General features: G+C 40.7%; 1 protein-coding gene across 6 annotated transcripts in view; it reads left to right on the top strand.

Moving 5' to 3' along the window:
• The window catches only part of CACNA1C (calcium voltage-gated channel subunit alpha1 C), a 461,478-nt gene that overhangs the window by 284,331 nt on the left and 156,881 nt on the right, over positions 1 to 20,266 (top strand). For all 6 annotated transcript variants that reach the window (XM_086886085.1, XM_086886089.1, XM_086886086.1 and 3 more), the window contains 2 exons: positions 16,931 to 17,092; positions 18,780 to 18,976. In XM_086886085.1, the coding sequence (XP_086742211.1) occupies positions 16,966 to 17,092; positions 18,780 to 18,976 (324 nt within the window). In that variant the 5' untranslated portion in view covers positions 16,931 to 16,965. The remainder of the gene's footprint in view (positions 1 to 16,930; positions 17,093 to 18,779; positions 18,977 to 20,266) is intronic.

Below are 20,266 nucleotides of genomic sequence, written 5' to 3'. Positions count from 1 at the left end.
TGCTGGAGTACCAAAGCAGTCTCCTTGTGAGGAAAACTTCACACGTGTCTGAGAGCACCTGTCTGAATGTGTGGCATTAAGATCAATATAATGGTTTGAGAAAGGAGAGAGAAGGAAAACAATTCCCACGATGGACATAAGTAGACAAGTGCAAAATCAGCATGTCTACCAAAACTTAATCACTTTAGTGTCTTGGAAACTTACCCAGTGTCTCCTTTGTCAGGAGCTTAAAGCATTGTAAAGCTTTCTAGGGACAGAATCAAGTCAGCCCTTTTGTGCTAAGGGTTTTCTGTTGATTACTCTTCTCTCCTGGCTTTATGTTATTACATCTTTTAAAACTTGTTTTAAACATTTTGTGCTTCAGGAGGGCAAAAAGAAGCATCTGATTGGGCAATGAAGAAACATGATCCAATTAAAACAGAAAATCACTCCTGACTATTGGAAAGGGCAATGAGTTACTCCTACGCATGCTAGCTCATGCCCTTTTAACTTATTAAATTCCATTTCTATCACCTTTATTATATATTTATATATTCCTGCTGCTCAATTATACCACCTCATACATTCTGCTCATTCTCTTTATGTTGTACTTCGTCTTAATGTAACTGCATTTTTGCCAGTGGTTATCGTCTATCTGATATTTGCCAGGCTTAATTGATAAGCTCTTCTAGACAATTTGGAAGTCTCATATAATTTGAGTAGCTGTTGTGCTCCACATTTGTGTTTTGAACGAGATCCGCTGCTGACAACACAGATTTATGTGGGCAGAAGGCCCTGCTACTCTTAATGAAGCTAGAGAGGAAACTTGACTGCTCCCCTGGAACAAAAATGTCTCTTTAACATTGCCATAATGTCTCTTTAATTTATTTTTTTATTATTTTAAATTTTCAAACCACAGAAAGCTAAGCCTGTGATGTGTTCAAGCTTCACTGGAGTCTTACAGCAGGAGAGTTTCTCAAAGGCAGTGTAGGAACCTCTCTAGCACCAGCACTTACATGGGCTGCTGGAAATGCAGCAATTGTGTAACAGGGAAAGAGAAGGCAAGAGCAGGACCCAAGCAAACCCTCTCCATGACAATGCAATGTCCTGGCAGAGAGAATTGTTGAGTCAAAATTAAATAAGAGCAAAGTTTTCATGTGAGAATGCCTAGAGGTGACTACCTTTACATGTATTTAAATAATTTACTAGAACATATACATTTTCAAAATGATGTTTACGTTTAAGTCCATGATTACTCTGAGTTTATGAGAAAATTGGGCACCTTCAGACAAGGTGGATGAAAAATTTAGACATTTTTAGGTTTTGGTCTGTCTCGTTGCAATTAGTAACATGCCCTGAAATGCTCTATTAAAATGTATAATGCTTTCTCAGTCTCAGCAGTGTTCTCTACCCCATATTTATTGCAGTGTTTTCTGATTGCCACACTCATCTTGTATCCTTATCCCAAACTCTCTGGCATTAATCAGAATATTTCTTTGGTAGGAAAGTATCCTTCCTTTCCTTGCAATGTCCTGATGGATTTGAGGCATCCAGGTTATATATTTGATGCTACATTCACCACGTACAGAGATGAAGATGAGAAGTAAAATACACCCTGAGGGCTCTGTGGGGAGAGTAATGTCTGAGGAAAGGTTTTGCTTATTTGAGAGATGCTGGACTGGCAAAGTCACCCAGTTGTCTTTATTGTTAATTTGCCATAATTATTGCATGTAGGTGAATATGCAACAAGGAAATCACAGGTGTGATAGGACAGGATTTTTTCCTGTCTAGGTGTTTCTGTAATACATAATATGTGTTAAATTACAATCAGGTTTTTGTGGAGAGGTAAGATCAAAAGCTTTCAAATGCTTACAAGACATTGAGGTTATAGTCTGTATTTTCAATAATGACTATTCTTAACATTAAGACCAGCAGTATTTTTTCTCCCCCTTTTCAAGGGATATGTTCTAATCTAATAATTTGAAATCAAAGGGGAAATCTGTCTGTATGTGCTCATAATTCAGTGACACCTTCCCCTGATAGAAAAATAGAGGGGGACATTTGTAGCAAAATATGGAGTAACTTACAGAGTTTAAGACAGCAGAGACATGTCAGAACCTCCATGGTCATCTTTCTAATGTCAGACTAAGCATCTGCTCTATCTCATTTTTGATTCCAGGACTTGGAATTTGCTATTGAGTGATTTGTAATAAAATGGGTGCTTGATGCTTGTTGCCCATAAGAAAAGCTCTTAATGCTGTGAGCTAGAAACTGATATTATAGCAGAGATTTGTCCTCAACTACACCTGATTTACCTGCAGCATACTTAACCAAGGGGGAACACATCCAACTTTTTGTCTCTTGCGTAATCCTTGTACACCTGAATTATTCTGGAAGCCAAAATTGAACTTGGCTGTAGTTGAAACGTCCTCAGGGTCCCTCTACTCGGTGTGTATGGAAGGCTGGGCCAGAAGGAGGGATCAAGCACCAGGCAGAGAGCCCAGTTCCTGCTGCAGGCACTCTGCATCTGGAGCCTTCCATTCTGCCTGGGCTGTGTAAAGCAGGGAGATCAAAATGGTGATGTTTAACCACCCTCAAATGTTCTTTCCCAGGGAAAATACACTGTTCTCTTCCATAGCATGGTTCCAGCTCAGGTTTGCCAAACCACTTTGCTGGAGGGTGGGGACAGGACCTCGAGCATCCTGTTATCACCTCTCTTTCTGTATCTCAGTGTCCAGTGATAACATTCACCCTAGTCCATCCCAGCCACCTGACTGTGTGGCCTGGGATTGCCTTCCTCCTTCCCAGCCACTGAGACAGCACAGATCAACCCACTGCAATCATTCCATTTTGCAGCTGTTGAAACAAAGCATGTTCAATGCAATTATCTGGTTTGCATTTGGGATTCTTTCTTTTTTTGGGTTTTTTCTCCCAGTGACCAAATTTTCAACTGTAATTTCCCATTATTTTCTGTTCTGTGAAAGAAAATTAACATTGCTTCGTAGAGTTGAGGAAATAATGTAATTGAGGTAATAAACACAGAGAATACAAGGAATCCAAAATGACATTTCTTGATAACCATGTGTTTTTGGAATATTGCAAAGAAACATTGAGCCATTGGCTGTTTCTATATGTTGAATAGCAGGTATTAAGTCTTAAGCAAATGCTAACTGGCATTAAGGAAATCCACTTTCTTTCAGAATGTTTATGCCTCTAGCAAAGTACAGTTGGCAGGTGTGTCTTGCACGTGATTTGCATTTATTCACTGCCACTGGTGGAGCAAGGGACTTGAATTTGCCCTCCTGAGGTTATGCTATGACCTGCAGACCAGAGGAAGATTCTGGGAGGAGAAAGGAGAAGTGGCCAGATCAGAGCTCCCCAAGTGTGAAGGGTTTGTGTGTAGGAGCTAAAGAATGCAGTAAGATAATTAAGGAGCAAACAATATACCTGGCAGTTTACTGCCACCAAACCTAGGAGATTAAGGTCCTTGACAACATAGGGAATTACTTTGTATACATTTAGGCAAAATTTGGCTTCCAAATATTAGTTCTGCCTTAAATTTTGCAGTTGTTACATTAAATAATGTCAGTTTTTGCCAGGCCCAGTTCCTTCCTTTTCTCTTGAGGTCCACAAGCTGCAGCAAACATACTCTCAGTCAGATCCCTGAAGCTCTTCTTCATTCTTGAGCAAGACTTCTCAACCCTCTGTGCCATCTCTTCAGCACACACAGTGCTGTGAGAGGACAAGTAGCACCACCTTTCCCATGTCCTTGCCTCGCTGCTTTTAATCTCAAGTGGCCAATTTGTTCTGATTTCATTACAAATGGGGAGGGAGTGGATTAAAAGGATGGAACAGTCTGAACTAAATGTCCTCATTAGGCTTGTTTCTCCATAGTTAACTGCAAACTCTACACATGCTTGCAAGTCCCTTATTTACTTAGGTCACCGTTACTCACAGGAGTAATTTAATTCCAGCACAGCCTCTCCCTTAGGTAAGGATCATTCCTGTGAGTAGGGATTGTGCAATCAGGACCTAAAGCATGCTTCCCTGAGAGGTACAGCCTGCAGAATGATGTCATTTATGGCAGAAGTAGCTAACTCTGTGTGGCATTAGCAAAGAGGGGTTTCTCTTGCTAAGGAAATTACTCACAGAGGCACGATGTTGCTCTCACAAAGATTTCTCTCATATTTAAGGAATGAAAATAAAACAGGGAAATATTTATTTGATCTTGTCTATGTAGCTCTTTTAAAAATAACACTGACTACAAATCTACCCAATAGCTGTCTCAGCCTTTATCCTACCAGTTACTGTGGATGCTGGCATGATTATTCAGCATGCCTTCACAACAGAAAAAATCCCAATATCATAATATGGGACCACATCAGGGTGTAGGCAGTCCCTTCCAAATGAAGAAAACAAACCCCACGCTGACATCAAAGAGCAGACAGGGAAACAGTAAAAAAAATCTCTCTTGGCTTAGTAAGAGAATTTCCAGAAGGGCTCTGGATGGATCAGATATTTCTAGTCCCTTTTTTTTTTCATTCTTCAGGTAATACCCAGAGTTCTCATTCAGACTGCATGATGTAGGGCACAGGTCTGAAAGGGAGCTTATGCCACCAAGATGCTCGTCCTGAAGCATCTAAAATTCTCAGAATGCCATCTGCTGTCTCCTCAGAACAGTTTGCATTGTATCTGTACAGATTGTGGCTAGCTGGTACCAACAGGAACACGTTGGGCTCCCAGTTGATCACTTGCAATTGCTGGCTGCTGCTGTCACCACGCTGGGGAGGGAAGGTTTGCCTGTTCCACATCAAAGGAGTAAGGGCATGACCTGCTTTGGGTTTGTCTTATGTTCTCTCCCAAATGACACCTCTACTGCATCAGGTGTCGTCCCAAGCTTACAACAAATGTCATTGCACACTTTGATTTCACTTGGCTGGGTTTTGCGTTGCTTATTAATTTAAGATCTTCTAAGCAATGATTTGAAGCTGGTTTTCTCTGGAATAACTGTGTGCCTGTTAAAGTGTTGCTGCCCTGATGGGACTTGTTAACATTCTCTTTCTCATCCTGTCCCAAGGATGTGACTGGCACACACCCTGGGCAGCAGTCAACCCAGCAGTGGGACACAGGAGAGTTTGTGGGTTTTGTTCAGTACACGAGATGGTACATGGATTTTCCACTACTCTGGCATCATTTGTGTTACTTCTGTCTGTCCAAACCTTCCAAAATCCTTGTTGGAATGCCTGTGGTCCTTGTGATTTTCACAAAGCATTATCAAAATATCAGCAAAGCACAGAGCAGCAGGCCAGTCAGACAGTGTTCTCAACCAGGGAATGCATTTTAAACCTGCCAAAAATTTTTTTTTTTTTTTTTTTTCCCAATGATGATCTAAATTTATAATAATATTGCATCTTGTACAAGTGCTGTAGTAGGGGAAAAAAACCAAAGCATGAATTAAGTATTGGCAAAAATGAGGAAATAATATTTTTAAGTTTCAATATCTACATAAATCCATGGGAGAGCCTCCCTCTTTTCTTTAATGCAGATTTCTCTGAAATTAGGTACTGCCTTCTTAATTATGTCTGCATGCTATTACTGTGCTAGATGAGAATATAGTTCATACCATTGGCAGGTATGAACAACTGGCAAAATTTTCAATGCTTAAGGTGTTCACTGATGGAACAAATAATTTCCTGTTCTGATCATGGGGAAGTGTGGAAATGGCAGCCCACCAAACCTGCCCAAATATTTTATCTAAGTTTTCTTGGTGCCAGGGAAAAAGGGAAGGAGATCAGACATCTTTCTTAATCTCCCTTTTTTTCCAGAAGCAAATCCAATTCCTGTTTAACACATGTAACAATAACCTATCCCATATGTGTTTTGCCCTTTGTTGCAACTATTTTTTATGAGTTGTTTGAGTAGATATGCTTCTTATTTTTTCAGTTTTAGATTATCTTCTGCTGTTTTGCCCTGCCACATCAATCACAATTCAGAAAACATCTGCTAACCCTCTGCAAAGAATCTTTTTTTCAATTTCTGTACTGCTAAAGCTGCTCAACAGTTTTGCATCAGAAGCATTTTTGACAGAATGCAGCTCACGGGATAGAAGAAATAGAAGAAATTATAAAAATTCTATTTTTGTCACTTCTTTCCATAGGCCTTACTAAATGTTGTTTTCTTTAGCAGTGGAAATGGCTATAGAAATTCAATTTCTTTACAGGATTACAAAACATCCTGCCTAAACTTTCTTCAAGCATCTCATCTTTCAACCACACACCATCCTTGCAGAGGGATAAGGCAATGGTGTGAGAGCTGGGGCATATCAAATGCTCTACATCTTAGAAGTATAATCTGTTGGGGGCAGTTATTTTCTGTTATTGCTCACACATTAAGATAGCCTATCTGACATTTCTCTCCTTTTTTTGCATTGGTTGTTGGGTCTGGTGATTTGTTGGGGTTTTATTTTCCTGCAATAAGCTGTTCAGGACATTTTTGCAATTGGCATTTTCTTGTAGGTTGTTGCTGTACATTGTTTTTTATTTGGATTGAAAATTACCAAAGGATAAAGTTCCTTTTAATCAGGTTTGATGTCTTGGTCAGAAGTCAAACCAGTACATTCAGGTATGAATACACACATGGTTTACAAAGGCTTGTTCTAAATCTAACACTCCTGGTTTTTAATATAAACAGCACTCAATAAAAGAATTTAGCACTGAGTCTCACCCTTCCCCTCATAATTTAGGTGAAAATTTAAACTCAGCCTTCAACCCACCTTTTGCTTTTCATATTCCAGTGCTGAGATTATTTCACTTTAAAACTTTGGAGGAAGTCAAATTCCTCTCAGATTTATATTTGTAGATTTCTGTATCTGTTCAGAATTTAATTTAGCTGTTCAGACTTCAGCAGGAGAGCCTTATGATTTCTTCTTGACAGCTTCTTATATCTAAAAGGAAATTAAAAATAAATAAATGTTTAATTCCAGTGCATTCTAGCAACACATACATGATCTGTACAAAAAGCCTTTGAACTGTGCAAGTTCTAAAGAGAGTTGCAAAGAAAGTAAATACCAATAAAGAACCATTCTTTCTTCTGACAAATACAACTCTGTGAAAACGGCAACCATTAATTTTTCTGTCCAAACATACTGGGGCTGCCTAGTGAGCTAAAGAACGTTTTGCTTATTATGTCAGAAAGCATATTTTTCCCCTATTTTATTATCTGATGTGTGCAAGCAGAGTTTTAAGTCTAATCAGGTTTATAAAAATCAAAAGCAGCAGTCTTACTAATGTGGGAAAAGAAAGCAAGCTGGAGTTTTAGGTATTGTGAGATGGGACTGATTAACCACTGAGTTGATAAGTCCCTAAATCCACTCTTTTGTCCCTGAAAAGAGTCAGATTTTTCTGGCCATGTCTTTTTTTTTTTTCAGCTGTTTAAGAAGGGAGAACAAATCCCTCATGTTCATAAAGACAATAATACAGCAACGGTCACACATTGGGGTTTAATGTTCTTTAATTATCTGATCAAGTTAATCACCAGTTCTTTAATTACCTGATCAGGTAGCTTTCTATTGTTAGATTCTCAAAACTCTCCTAGAAACCTTCCATGACAGTGGTTTGCAAGTGTCACACTGTGTCTCTCCAGAGCTCTGTCCCATCTGTTAAGCTCATTAAGCACTATCCCAAGCTGAGAATTTTCCTCTCCAGGGTTATATAACCTATTATTTATCATATACAGTGCTGTACACAGTCATCTAAAGACAAAGTTTTAGACTTTATCCAATGTTTTGTTGTAATTCTTCTATCATGAGAAGTTCAAACTTTGTGTGGCTCACAGTAAGCCACTTGTTATTTGCTGGAGCATTTAACCTGCAAGATAATCAGTTTCTTTCATCAATATATTTTTCTCCACATACTACAAAACTGTAATTTTATCATCTCTGGCTGGACTTCTACATTTACAGAATCCCTGTTAACATTTGTTATCTTTTAAGCTTTTGCCTTTTCTAAACCTGTTCATCACCTGTGATGAGTTAGAGCATCCAGAGAAGGACATCAAACAAATAAAATACTCTTTATTATTTATAATACAGAAAGGAGACTAATGCCCACTTACCAGAGGAATTCTGTCAGTAAACTGTAAAAACTTTTAACAATTATATAAAGGTGTTTGTAACCCAAAAGTCATTAATCTTCCACTCAGATGATTTAGACCCAATTGCTTTGAGCCCATTTCTGTTACCACGAGGATTTAGCGCTTCCAGGTTTTCAAAGCTCCTTGTTTGCAAAGCTATTTCCTTAGGACATGTGTTTTCATTTTTCAGAGCTTCGTACGACAGCACTTGACATCCTGAAACAAGGCTTTTCCATCATTACCTCACTTCAGAGCTTGTTTAACTATTGTCTGGGGTTTTGTTTTTTATGTTCACCTGATCAGACTAAAGACAGTACAGCATGTTGATATATTCCTGCACAAGTTTTCTGATTGTGGCATGGGACTAGACCAAAATTTCCCCCTGTAAATATCATTCCTTGTCACAGCTGTGCTTGCCCATGACAAAATTTAACAAATAGAAATGTGATGGGTCATTTCACTGAGAACTGGGGCAGTCTTTGGGCCAGACTGTCTTTGGGTTTGGATAGCTCTGTAGGAAGAGGAGCCAAGAAAAATTCTTCCTATCTGTGATCCTTCACAGTGGTTAAGGATAGATAAAACCTTTACAGTGACCCCATGAATGGTTTTCTCAGTCCATGGTTACCCTGTCAGCATAAAATCAAATCTGTTTCCTGGGAAATTGTGACAGCTGATCCTTGCTGGCCTAGGAACTTCCAGGGCCCCTGAATGCCCTTTACCTGCCTTAACTTTAATCCATCTTTAGAAGTCTCTGTCTGGCAGAGAGTACCTGACTTCAACCTCCCCACTCTGTGTAAGACTGCTTGGCAGCACACTGTGGTCTTTGTTCAAAACAGCTTTGGAGTTTTCTCACTGAACTTCATTTTGGTTTTGTTCAAGATGGCCTTTTTTTCTGTAATGTGGAATTTTCTGTAGGCACTTAGTTGCTGCTTCTCTCTCCATGCTCTTCCTCTATAATCAGATAGCTGCATGGGAGGGACACCACACCATTCTGGGGTTTGATTTTCTTACATTTAAATTCTGAAGATCTTGCCTGGATCCCACCCTCAGCTGAACTTAGCTAAAATCAAATGGTTAGAGAGCAAGGCTGAACTTGCAGGAGCTGCCTCATATGTTGGAACTGGAAACATGAAGAAAGTCTTTAGTCATCAAGCAACTTTATAAGAAAGTACATTTACATACTTTGAACAAATGGCTACATAAAAAAAGTTAAAGCCCCCCAGGAGGAGAGAAAGATGCTTCTGTGGGTGGTAGTAGAGGTCTCTTCCAGCAGAGAGTCCCAAGCCATGTGAACATCTTTTTATCCAAGCATCCTCCTCAGGCTGGGGCTGTGTGGCCACCAAGCTGTGTAGTGTGCCTAAGTTAGGTCGCTCTGGCAGGCAGAGGGTTCTCGAGCTGAACTGCTTCCCAAGAGAAAAGGATCCAGAAAGAAGAGCTGGGTTTAGTTGTGGCTTTTGGTTTTGTTCTGCTGATCCTTTCTCGCCTCAGAGGATGAGGCAAGGGTGGTATTGCAAGACTTGGCAAACACAGAACAATTGTGTTCACGTCCACAAGCCCGTTTGTGTGCATCTCCTTGCGTGTGACTATTTTGGTTTGAGGAGTCAATGAAGACAAATGCAGGAATGAAAACATGGTGGGCATATGCCCAAACTTTCTATTTTTTACAGCACATGGTTTTGAACTGACTGCTTGTATATGTTCAGAGTGCTTGTATATGTTCAGGGTATCTGTATATGTTCAAATGGCATTGCCTACTCCGAAACAGTCACCCTGCAGCTTAAAAATTTTCTTTCCTATTTTCAAATTAACTAGTTTTCTGTCCGGTGTTGTTTCTTTCCTTACTATTCCAAGACCTTCCCTATTATTCTTGAAATAGAAATGACATCTGCAGCCCCAAGAATGCTGGGCTACACCCACAGAATTTACTTTATCTACCAATCTACCGCTAATATTTTGAGAATCCAGCAAGACAGAAAAAGACTACCTCCCCAAACTGCTATTGTAGAGCTGTCCTTAAATGAACCGTGTGAAATGATTTCCCTTGGCAACACTGGTGAAGAAAGTCCTCAATGTTTTTTCTCACAAATCTTTGTAGATGTACTTATCTAAGATATCTTGCCATAACTGTGGACCTTTTTGTGCTAAAACTGTCTGTTGTTTTCTAGGCTTCCTTTGAAATTGCTATAAAACCTTTCATATTTATGAATATTTAATATTTTTCAATTTTCTTAGCCAATGTCTACATTTATTAAGTGATAAACATCCACTTTGGGGAATATTACTGCTCATAGTGCTCGAGCTTTGGAAGTACAACCATAGTGGCAGTCTCTCTGTGTATTGTCAGAAATAAATGTGATTTGTGGGCAGACCCTGCTCATGGCTGGGGATGGTGCATCAGCTCTACCACTTCAGAGTGGTTCCCAGAAGTGATCTGACTCAGGCCCTGTGCTGAGTCACAAATCCTCCCCTATTTCCTCCTTGCTTGCACAAAGTAGTAGTTTTCTTCTGAACTCCATTAGCAGGAAAATAATTGCTTCCCACAGCTCTGGTACTGGTTTGAGGATGAAAATGTTTATTTTTGTGTGTGTAGGAAGGTAGAGGAGGGATGGTCCTGTCCTTTCCCTTTTATTCCTGCTCACTTCTAGGAGGTCACTTCTAGGAGACTGTGCTCATACTCCTGGTTCAGGCAACCCTGTGGTGTAGGCGAAATATATCCCTGCAAAACCAATGGAAGAGTAGACTCAGGAAATGCTTTCTCTGGAGATCTGGGCTACTCACGTGATGGGAGCAGGAAACTGTCCTGTCCAGCAAACCAAGCTTGATCCAAAATTGAAGACACGGGAAAATGTGAGCTAGAACTGTGCTTGGCAAGGCCTGAATGTAAGTTCTGAGACCAACATTTTAAGAACATTTTCAGCTTTGCCTGCAGAGCTCAGCCACATCTGGAGCAGGTGTCAGGCAGAAGTGTGAGCCCAGAGCATGGGCTCAGCTGAAGGGATGGCTCAGGCTGAAATGTGCAGTGTTTGGGTGCCCAAACCCACGTGCTGCTGAGCATCGCGTGGAGCGTCCCTCGGACAAAATCTGCCGGCTCCTGATAATTGCCACGGCTTTTCTGATGTCCAGAGAGCTCCAGAAAGTGCCTTGGCTGCTGAGAGAGAGCAGCTGAGTGCTGAGTGCCCTCCCAGATAAAATAAATCATGGGGCTGATGGCCAAGATGAGAGCGGAACAGCCTTCGGGACGGGGGGAAATCACAGCCCAGGGGGGTCAGTGAGGATGAGGAGGGGCAGGACAGCCCCAGGTGGGGTCAGTGAGGATGAGGAGGGGGTGAAGCAGCCCCAGGTGGGGTCAGTGAGGATGAGGATGAGGAGGAAGGGTGGCACCCCTGAGCAGGTGGGGCAGTGTCTGTGGGTGTGGAGAGATCCTTTTCCTTTCTCTTTTCTATTTCATCTTCCCAGTCCCATCCCAGGGCCTCTAGCCCCCTGCCCAGTGCCCCCAGTCCCTCCCTAGTGTGCCCCAGTGACCCCAGAAAAAAGGAGTTTGAGGGAAAAGTGGTTTGAGGGGAAATGTCATTTTCCATTATTGTCTGTGTTTAAATTGGAGGGGATACCCCTTCACCTGTGGTTTTAAGGGTAGCAGTTGAAGGAAAACCAACCTTTTCCATCATTTAAAGGTATCATTTGAAGAGGAATTGTTGTTTTCTAGTTTAAATTGAAAGGGATAACCTTTCTGATGCCATTTCATGGGTTTGAATCAAGGGAAAATGCCCCACTTTCATCATTTTAAGGCTTCAATTCTGAGGGAATCCGTGTTTTCCCTTGGTTTTAAGGGTTTAAATTCAGAGGAAATCCTCCTTTTTTCAACATTTGAAGTATTTAAATGGAGGGGAAAAGGGGAAAAAAAGAGAGAGAAGGAAAAAATGGCGGGAAGCGTGAGGGGGGAAAAATGGCCATAAACGTGAGGGGGAAAAAATGGCGGGAAACATGAGGGGGGCTAAAAATGGCGGGAAACCTAAAGGATAAGGGGAGGGAAATGTGAGGTAATTAGCACTCATGTATTCATTAATTGGGGATTTATGAACACCACGGTGCAACAAAGAAGAGATATTACCATTTTGAGAAAAAAAACTGGCGGAATGTTCCTCAGAAGATTTTTCAGGTCTGAAAGTTCAGTCTTGCAAAAAAAAAAAAAGGGTAAATTGGGTGTTTTTAAGAACTGTCTTACTTTTTATAGGCATGTCTTTCTCGAGAGGAATTCTGTATTAGCAAACCTACCAATAATTTCCTTGGATATGTTCCACAATGCAACAATGCCAAGTGCATTTTAGCAGCTGGGTCTTTTTCTTGTGCCATCTTGCTAAACATTGGTTGAAATCCAAAAAGGCTTGTAAGTACACAAGGGGATATGTAGGTAATCCCATTGCTTTAGGTGCAGACACTTACATGCTCAAAGATAAAGAGCGTTATTCAATAACAGCCTGAATCAATGAGACAGTGACCAACCTCTCTCATCATCTTCCTGAGAGGAAAACACAGCATCAAATAACAGCTCTAAAACACCTGCAGCAGCTCTAAAAGTCCATTTCCCATAGCTTTGAGAAAGATCAATGTTACTTGGTATAAGTTTTTTCCCTCCATTCTTCCATAGTCCCTCTTCTTCCCAGTTGTATTCTAAACTTTTGGGTTAATGCAGTCCTCTAGAGGCTAAAAAGGGCTTGACCTGGTATAAAAAGCAATGTTTTTCCCATGTAATAAATATTTAAAACGTTTTATCAGTGTAAATAAATGCTAAATTCTGTGAGCCCAGGGAATGGCATTAACGTGGTGTTTTGCTTGCTGAAACATTTATGGAATCAGTGTCAGCCAGCAGAACACAGCCAAGAGGATTTTTTTAAAGGTAAACTGAAGGGCTTTTAAAATAAATACTAGGAGTTGTTTAAGATCTTCAATTATTAACAGATGAAAAGTGTGGGCTGAAAAAGTGCAAACAATCCCTCTTGTTGCACTTTCCCTAATCCCTGTGCAGTTCTCTGTGTCCAGCCTGCACTGAGCTCCTCAAGGCAGATGCTGTACCTTAACAGATGTCTGGAGAGAGTCTAGCCCACAAATAAGCAGATTTAGAATGCCAAATATTTTAAACCCCTTTATTTTTATATTTCCTTCTCAGAACTTAAGCTCAAGACTCTGTGTTTATGGTTGGCCAGTGCTGACATTGCCAGCCTCTGCAAACAGCGCTGTAAAAACTTGGCTCTGCTGTAGAAAGCAGTTATTGGCATCAACTCCTTTAAATCCAGAGGCCAGCTCTGCAGTCTGATCAGGTCACCAGGCACTCTGATTTAATTATGATTATCAGCTGCACAGCTCATTGCTGGGAGTGCAAGCCTTACCTGCACAAGGGAGAAAAAAATGCCAAAGATATTCAGTGGTGTGAACACCTGTGTGGGCTGATGCCTGTGTATTGCACCATGCAAAGATTGAGAGCATACGTCAGCTGGGACAGAGAAATCATTCTTTTATGAGCTGAACTCTCTTTTCTTCCCCTGCACAGAGAAAGAGCCCACAAAATCATGCAGGATTCTCACCACTGGTGAGAAAAATCTTTGTGACTGCTTATAAGGGGGTGGCTCACCTTGATTTACTCTGATCAGGAATGCAGCTGCACCTCTGGGCTTTCAGAACACAGATCTGATGTGTTTTGAAGCGTGTGAGGCTTTTATTAAAAAAGTGACTCCATTCCACGTACCCATGGCTCTTCCCCTGTCCTTCAACCCCTCCTGATCCTCTCTCCCTGTTCTCCCCCTTGCCAGTACAATGGGTTTTCCGAGGCTCTGGGCACTCTTCCTCGTGCCATTCCTTGCAGCAGCTCTTTGTGCTGCAAGCGGCTGCCTGAGAGAATAAAGCAATTTCTGCTTTATTATTATATTATTATGCTTTATTTATTATCATAATTTATGCAATTTATGCTGTGTTGCAGCAATAATCTTGGCAGCAACGTGGGGAGCCTGGTGATGTGCATGGATCCCTTGCCTTTCTGCAAGCAGCATCCACTACATCTCCTGAGGGCATTTGTAAAGCTGCCACATAGTCAGTGGGTTTTTAACTTTCAGAAACTCTCTGGATACTTTGATGGTAACGTATTTAAGTTTGCTAATTACTGGAATCATCTGGATTTAAAAACAGGCTGCCCTAAAGGGAAACTGCACTGCACACACATCAATTCATGCTAAAAACATTCAGTACCTCATGTCCTCTTCAAAGCTGGCTTATTATCCTCAAGAAGCTTTTCTCTAATTAAGCTAGCTGAAGGTCCTGTGCATCTTCTGATGGTACATGTTCCCCTCGACCATCTAAACATCATCTCAAGTTTATGGTGCAAACCTTCTTTTTCACAAACACCGCTTCGTTAACACAAAGGGCGTTGCTTTGTGCAGATATTCTCTTCTCTGGACATCTGCAGTAGGCTGAAGCACTTTCATGGTGTGGGTGTTAATGAAGCTGGTTTTAAAATGGGAGAGCTTTTTTGTTCATCTTTTTGTCTGTCCTCAGTACCTTCTCAAGAGTACTAGGTATAACCTTTAATGAATGTTAAAATTAATTAATAATAATAATTAAAAGTAAATTACATAAGAACTAGTATTGGAACTTTTAACCTCATAAGCTTCGCTACATTTTGCATTAACAAGACTCCTAAAGTCGCTGAAAAGGGAGGCCTTTATTTGCTTTTGTAAAGATTTATTTGAAGCAACAAATACTTCAATCTGCAAAGTTTGTGGGGTTTTTTTTTTTCCCAGGTTTGCAGCCATCTGTAGCCTTTTAACTTTCTGGTACTGTTGTACCTTGTTTGGGAGAAGGTGAGCCATTGCTTTAATTTTCTGGGGAATGTAACATTTCTGACCGATGTAAAGATCTGGAGCAGTGCTGGTGTTCTCTGCACTTCATTTTCTGTGCATATTTAGAATTAATAGACTGAAAGACGTAGGCATTTTAGAGCAAAAAGGTTGACTGCCTCATGTAAGCACAGCAATACTTTATTTTTTTCCAGAGATATTGCTTATCAAGGAGAGCAGCCAGAGGCAACTGAGCAAGCAGAGTGGCCCACTCTTGTGCAGGATATTTTGATGCTGTCAGTAACGTAGTTCATGTAAGGGTCTCTGTGAAAGCCAGGATGTTTCATGCTGCTTTTGGATAGCAGCATATCCTTTGGATAGATAACTGATAGCAGATAACTGAACCGCCTGGAGACACCTGGAAAAGTGTTCTGACATCTGAGGGATGTTAGAATCCAGACAGTACTTGCTAGCAGGCACTGAGGGATGCTGCTGGCCAGGCAGCTGATGCCACTTTTTTGGTTGCTTCTGCTGAGTTCCATCAGGACTGTGGAGCAATGGCAGTCTCAGCCTTAGCTGAGAGCTGACAAGTGGATTGCCTACAAGGGAAAGTGCTTGTCAAGAGATGTGTCATCCTCATTAGAAAGTATTTAAATCAGTTAAAAAAAAAAAAAAAAAAAAAAGTAAAAAAAAAAAGTCTAAGATCTTAGATGATAGATTTTAAAAATTATTAGTTATCACAAGCTCTCTTGGCAGATGTATAACAGACATTTACAACTCATGAATCACATTTCTCAAAAATCACAGCTAATACCAACTTCTCTGAGGAGATGACAGCATTTACAGGAGACATTAATGACTTCTGGCTCTCAGTCATTGCAAAATCATGAGCTTGTAATTGTTCTGATCTGGCTATTTGTAGACTATAGATTTCTAGAAGCCTCTCAATAGTTCCATCATTAATAACTTGCCAATGACAGTGATTGCCATTATTCCTACTCAAAGTGATAACTTTAAGATCTTTGTAAATGCAAATCCTTATGAGGCTGGCTTTATTATTCTGGTTTTACAAAATGAAGGGAAGGAGACAGAGGGAGGCACATGAATCTGCAGCTTGAGTCAAGTGCATCTGAGGGTACAGCTGCTTAGTGATTTAGAAAACTTGGCTACAAGTCACCTTCCCTGGGCCATTCTGGGAATGTTTGGCTTGCTCATGATTAGGACTTTCAAGAGTCTCATACCTTAATGATCATGTAATAATATTTTGCTCATATCCATTTCTGGGCAACTTCTGTTAAAAGGTGTTCCATAAATCTTGGGACAAAACCAGCACTGCTGGTTCTGTCTCCCCCTCTGTTGAGACTGAAGTTGGATGAGGTAGATGTGAAGCATGGGAAGATCCTAAGAAGGCTGGGAACTCTCACTCAGTATTGGTCTGGTGGTTCTTGGGCTCTGCCTGGAACTGGCTTGACTTCTGGAAGCACCCAGCATCAGAGTAGAAGCATGATTTCAGTTTTCCACCTCTCCCCAGGCTCCAGAGTGCAGCTCTTTGCACCCCAGCATTTGCCCTCTCATGTGTATCATGGCTCTTGTCCTCTTCAGGCCTGGCTGTTCTTTGTTTTTCTTGTGCTTTAACTCTCCTCAATACCATGTGTGCAACACCTTAGGCCTGATTGTCAAGAACAAGCAAGCCAGCTGATATATAAATATATATATATCTATATTCCCTCCTCAGGATGGGGGTGTTTGGGTAACAGGTAAGGCAATACCTGTTTCACTTTGGTCTGTGATTTGGGAAGTGGTGGTAAATTTTTGGAAATGTTTGGGATCTTCTGGAGGGAGATCATCTGTAAATGTACATCTTTGCATCATCAAAATAATGAGTTCAGGTGAGGGGGAGAAAAAAAAAAAACAAACTGAAACACTACTGTACAATTTATAGCCTGTCTGAATTTTGTTCTCCTGCTGACAAGCACTTCCTTCTGTTCTCTCTGCAGGTCTCCAGGTGGTTTTAAATTCAATTATCAAGGCCATGGTCCCTTTGTTGCATATTGCCCTGCTGGTGCTGTTTGTCATTATTATCTATGCCATCATTGGACTGGAGTTATTCATGGGGAAGATGCATAAGACCTGCTACCATGTGCAAGGGGGACTGATAGGTAAGGGGAGCACACACAAACACACAAAGATTTTCAGAGGGAGGCTTTTCCCACGTGTAATAGAGCATTTCTGGCACAGGAGATGGGTGGTTGTTGCTCATTTCTTGTGTACATCTTAGGGGTTTCACAATTTCACTGCAGCAGACTGAGCTACACAGGAGATGGTGTTACAGGAATGAACAACTCATATATTTCATTATTAACCTCATTCACAAATGCATTTTTATTTAAACCAGCATCATTGTAAAGGAATATATAATTCAGGGCATATATAATATATAGAGTATATATTATATATATACTATATATAATATATAGTATATCTTTGTTTTTAGTCACAGGCTGCAGCTTCAGTTAGAAGTGCAACCAGAAAGAAAACAAAATTACATTAATGGGAAGAAACTTTTTTACATCAAATCCATCAGGAAATTTATTTATTTCAAATTATTTGCAGAAAGAAAAAGTCACATTTCAAAATAATTCAATTGCACTGTCACTCATCTATCCATCTGTTCATTTTTGTTTGATTTATTGATCTTGAACAGCAGCTATTTCTCATGTGGTAGAGGGTATTAATGCCTAGTACCCAGTTCAGCTCATAAGAAAACAGTGTGCAGCAGAAAATTGTCTCAGAAGTTCTTCATTTTCTGCTTTTCTAATGTTGGCAGATTTCATTTTCTGGGAATGATGCTAGAACCATAATGAACTGTCACTCTGGTTTGCATCTTTAAAGTGGGTGTATTTTTCTCCATTCTGTCTGGAAGTATTTACATTACAGCATTTATTCTGATATTACTGTTTCTGGCATTCTTTCGTGACCAGAATGTGATCATAATTTTGGAAAATTACATTGTTTACCATATCATAAAATGAGAAATAAACATAATTTCCTGCTCTCCTACACATACATACATACCTGCATCTGTTAAAAATGTAGCACTAAGATCTGAAATCTGTATATTACCAAAAAAAATAAAATAAAATCACATAGCAGAAGTTTTAGTGCTTATAAAAATGTTTTCTGGAGCATTCCTTATATACCAAAACATTTAGTTTGCTTTGTTGTAGGGGTTTTCAGGTCTTTGAAAACACCTGTACAGAACAAGGGGTTGATAATCAAGCAGCAATCTCAGAGTTCGAGTGCCACTGGCCTACGGATAAAATGCCACACATCACCTAAATGCCAAAAGAGCAGGGCTCCAGGCGCTGTGTGCTGTAATTCAGCAGTGGCCCAGTGCCACACCAGCCTGTCTGCAGAGCTCTGAAGCCTGTCTGCTGCAGGGCTCAGCCTCCTTCAGCGCTGCCAGCCTCCAGGATTAACCCCTGCGCCAGGTGACCGCGGTAGGAAACCGCTGGCCATGACCTCGGCCTCATTAAACGGGATGGGCTCCATCTAATGTTCCCTGTCATGCTGAAAGGCATGACTTCTCCCTCACAGGAGGGTGTGCTTTGGGGGAAAAAAAAAGTTCATCTCAGTTTTGACTACAAAATTTGACAGCTTGGCTATTATTTTTTGCGAAAAGAAAGTGAAGCGCGACAGCGAGCGGTTGCCTGTGTATTCCTGAGAAATCTGCCAAACTCGCTACAAAATACATTTGCTAAAAGCTGATATCCTTCACTTGCTTATCAGTGTGTCAAACTGTTTCCTTCAGCTGTTTTTTTTTTGTTTCTCCCCCTTCTCTCCAAGATACACCTGCAGAGGACGACCCATCTCCGTGTGCCCCCCAGTCTGCCCACGGGCGGCAGTGTCAGAACGGCACCGAGTGCAAGGCGGGCTGGGAGGGACCTAAGCACGGCATCACCAACTTTGACAATTTTGCTTTTGCCATGCTCACGGTGTTTCAGTGCATCACCATGGAGGGCTGGACGGATGTGCTGTACTGGGTACGTATCCGAAAATGACGGGCTGAGAGCCCTGCTCGTGCTCTGTTGAAACTTGGGGGCTTTAGCTTTCGTGCTTGCTCTCTAGAGTGAAGGCATGGTTGCTAGCATGGAGCTTGAATTAACTCAGCTTACTGTCAGGTATAATGGAGGGGTTATGTGGTGCAATGAAATCAAATGTAAATGTTGACTTTCCATTGATGTTTTAATTTTGAAGGATGGCAGATGGCTTATTGATTTGAAGGTTTGCAATGTTCCTTGGTTGAGCAGAAAGTCATTGAAAGACCCTCTCTGCAGGAGTGAAATATCTCATACATCTCCAGATTACTGATGTAGAAGAATTTGTGACAGACAGCCATGTGCTCTACCTGTGGCATTCGTGTTACAAAGGCACTACACTGATCAGCTCGTAGGTTTTATAAGAAAGGCCTCACAAATTCTAGCAGTACTCTTCATTATGACTTTTGTCATAGAAGAATTATTCTAATGCTATTAGCTCTGATACTGGTATCAATCATGCTTACAAGTTTAGCCAAAACATGATATTATCAATATAAGATGATCTGATATATATATATATGACCATATAAAAATATTATATTAGACAATATATGATATTATTATCATAAATGGAGTCTCATCTTGTCCTGTAGCCTAATTTTGGCCATTTCAGCAGCTTTAGTTTCTACCTTTTAATTCCTAAAGTATTGGGAAATTCATTGCAATACTATAATACCATAGGAGTTAATATCAGGTTTAGCTTTCAGAGGTAAATCCTAGATAAATGTGTTTCTGGATGCAGCTCTGGCCATCAGCTTTTGCAGCAGTATGTTATGAGCTGGGACTTTCATTCACACACAGCACAGGCCTGTCTGTACAAGACTAACCCAGACTTTCACCACCTTGTAAGTCTGGCATGTCATGGCAACCTGGTTCTCCAGATGGTGGGATGTGTTAAAATGCATGATGCAGTTTGACTCCAGAGGGTTCAAAGCACACAAAAGGATAATCTGGACTGAGGCAGCTTGTACTGTTGGTCAACAAGCTTCTCTCTTAAACATGAGCCTGAAGCTGCCTTCTACCCACAAGTGATTTAGAGTTTGCAAGATTTCCCTTTGAAGATTTAGCTTATCTGCAAAGGATGGTCTCTGTGTGCAACAGCTAGAAGTTATCTCTTTATCTTATTAAACTTAGATTAGAAGAGTGACTACAGCTTCCTTTTAATGCCTGAGATAAAGGGCAGAGATCAAACTACAAGGTGAGTCTTGGCACCAGGGGAAAAAAATTGCCATT

This window comes from Cyanistes caeruleus, chromosome 4, assembly GCF_971803275.1.
Source record: "Cyanistes caeruleus chromosome 4, bCyaCae1.hap1.1, whole genome shotgun sequence".
NCBI lineage: Eukaryota > Metazoa > Chordata > Aves > Passeriformes > Paridae > Cyanistes > Cyanistes caeruleus.
This window is presented reverse-complemented; position numbering and strand designations above follow the sequence as displayed.